The 2,046-nt window shown below is 51.2% G+C and overlaps 1 protein-coding gene across 1 annotated transcript; it reads left to right on the top strand.

Moving 5' to 3' along the window:
• The first annotated feature begins 433 nt into the window (after window positions 1–433).
• Window positions 434–1,350, top strand: LOC116581447. Its single transcript, XM_032328625.1, has 2 exons — window positions 434–1,012; window positions 1,249–1,350. The coding sequence occupies exons 1-2, from the start codon at window positions 467–469 to the stop codon at window positions 1,348–1,350; spliced, it is 648 nt and encodes a 215-aa protein (XP_032184516.1). The 5' UTR covers window positions 434–466.
• The last annotated feature ends 696 nt before the right edge of the window (window positions 1,351–2,046 follow it).

Raw genomic sequence — 2,046 nt, 5'->3', positions numbered from 1 at the left:
CGAAAAAGGCCCAAATTTGCAAGTCTGAGGTAATGTACCTGGGATACTTATTGAAAGGGGGACAAAGATGGCTCACAGATGCCTGCAAGAACACTGTACTCCGCACTCCCCGACCTGCTACACCACGGCAGGTAAGAGAATTCTTGGGGACGGCAGGGTACTGTCGGTTGTGGATACCGGGCTTCGCTGAGATGGCCAAACCCCTGTACGTAGCCTCTAAAACTCAGCAGACCTTTGAGTGGACAGAAGAGGCAGAACGGGCTTTCCAACAGATGAAAAAGGCCCTCCTTTCAGCCCCGGCGCTAAGACTGCCGGATGTTTCCAAACCATTCTACCTATACGTGGATGAACATAATGGGGTGGCTAAGGCAGTGTTGACCCAACATCTAGGCCCCTGGCCTAGACCCATAGCATACCTGTCAAAGAAACTAGACCCGGTAGCAGCAGGCTGGACCCCTGCCTCCGAATGATAGCAGCCACCGCCTTGATGGTAAAGGACGCTGATAAACTGTCACTGGGTCAAGAATTACGAGTGACCACTCCACACGCCATTGAAAGCGTCCTCAAACAGCCCCCTGACCGATGGGTGAGCAACACTCGCATGGTCCACTACCAGGGACTATTGCTCAATCCTACGAGGATAGTCTATACTTCCCCTCAGGCCCTAAACCCCGCATCACTACTGCCTGACCCAGACCTGGATGCTCCCCTCCGTGACTGTATTGACATCTTAGCCCAGGTCCATGGGCTACGGGAAGACCTTCAGGACTATCCCCTAACAGACGCTGAAGTCGTTTGGTTCACTGACGGCAGCAGTTTCGTCCGCGAAGGACAAAGGTATGCGGGGGCCGCAGTCACCTCAGAGACGGAAATTATCTGGGCTGCTGCATTGCCTCCGGGCACCTCAGCGCAAAAAGCCGAGCTAATCGCCCTGACACAGGCCCTCAAATTAGGGCAGGGCCTCCGGGTGACTGTATATACAGACAGCCGATATGCCTTCGCCACGGCCCACGTAAGTATCCCAGATACATTACCTCAGACTTGCAAATTTGGGGCAATCTGTAGGGAGAGGGGGATCACTCACCGCCGAGGGAAAGGACATCAAAAACAAGGACGAAGTTCTGGCCTTACTAGCAGCCATCTGGGCCCCTAAGAAACTGGCCATAGTCCACTGTTCTGGACACCAAAAACCAAACGATCCAGTCTCTAGGGGAAACAATTTTGCTGATCAGACTGCTCGCCAAGTAGCCTGTAGCAAAGTCCCGACGCTACCAATACAACTACCCAACCCGGGACCCCGAGAACTGCCACCTCATCCGGAATACTCCGGAAAAGACATCGCATGGATGAGTAAACTCCCAATGGCCCAGGTTAAGGATGGCTGGTGGCGAGATATGAAAAATAACATCATCCTCCCCGAGGCCATGGGACAAGAAGTTCTAGAGCGAATTCACCAAACAACTCATTTAGGTTCCAGACGGCTACAGGACCTTATGTGACAATCCAAACTATCTATCAGAAACGTCGTTGAAAAATCAGAATTGCCACCGGATGTGCAGCTTGCCAAACTCCAAAATGCCTGCCCACACTCCTCTACAACCGGATCCCGAGAGAGGGGAACCCTGCCGGGAGCCTATTGGGAAATAGACTTTACAGAGGTAAAGCCTGGGAAATATGGCTATAAGTACTTACTGGTGTTTATAGATACCTTTTCAGGATGGACTGAGGCTTTTCCAACCAAGCATGAGACTGCACAGGTAGTGGCAAAGAAACTACTCGAAGATATTCTGCCCAGGTATGGCTTTCCTTTTATGATGGGATCAGACAATGAACCAGCCTTCATCTCTAAGGTAAGTCAGAGTCTGGCTTCCATACTTGGGGTTAATTGGAAATTACATTGTGCATATAGACCCCAGAGTTCAGGACAGGTAGAAAGAATGAACAGAACCTTAAAAGAGACCCTTGCTAAATTGACCATGGAGACTGGCGCTAACTGGGTGGCTCTGCTCCCCTACGCTCTGTATCGAGTGTATGCAACACCCCATA

This window comes from Mustela erminea, chromosome 20, assembly GCF_009829155.1.
Source record: "Mustela erminea isolate mMusErm1 chromosome 20, mMusErm1.Pri, whole genome shotgun sequence".
NCBI lineage: Eukaryota > Metazoa > Chordata > Mammalia > Carnivora > Mustelidae > Mustela > Mustela erminea.
The sequence above is the reverse complement of the archived record's forward strand: the minus strand, read 5'-3'. Positions and strand labels throughout refer to the sequence as shown.

What these genes read in the sequence shown, in the direction of transcription:
- LOC116581447 (XM_032328625.1), top strand. Translation starts at nt 467, where the DNA reads ATGATAGCAGCCACCGCCTTGATGGTAAAGGACGCTGATAAACTGTCA. An exon ending in ATGCCTTCGCCACGGCCCAC is followed by an intron (nt 1,013 to 1,248) that starts GTAAGTATCCCA and finishes CTCGCCAAGTAG; the next exon opens with CCTGTAGCAAAGTCCCGACG.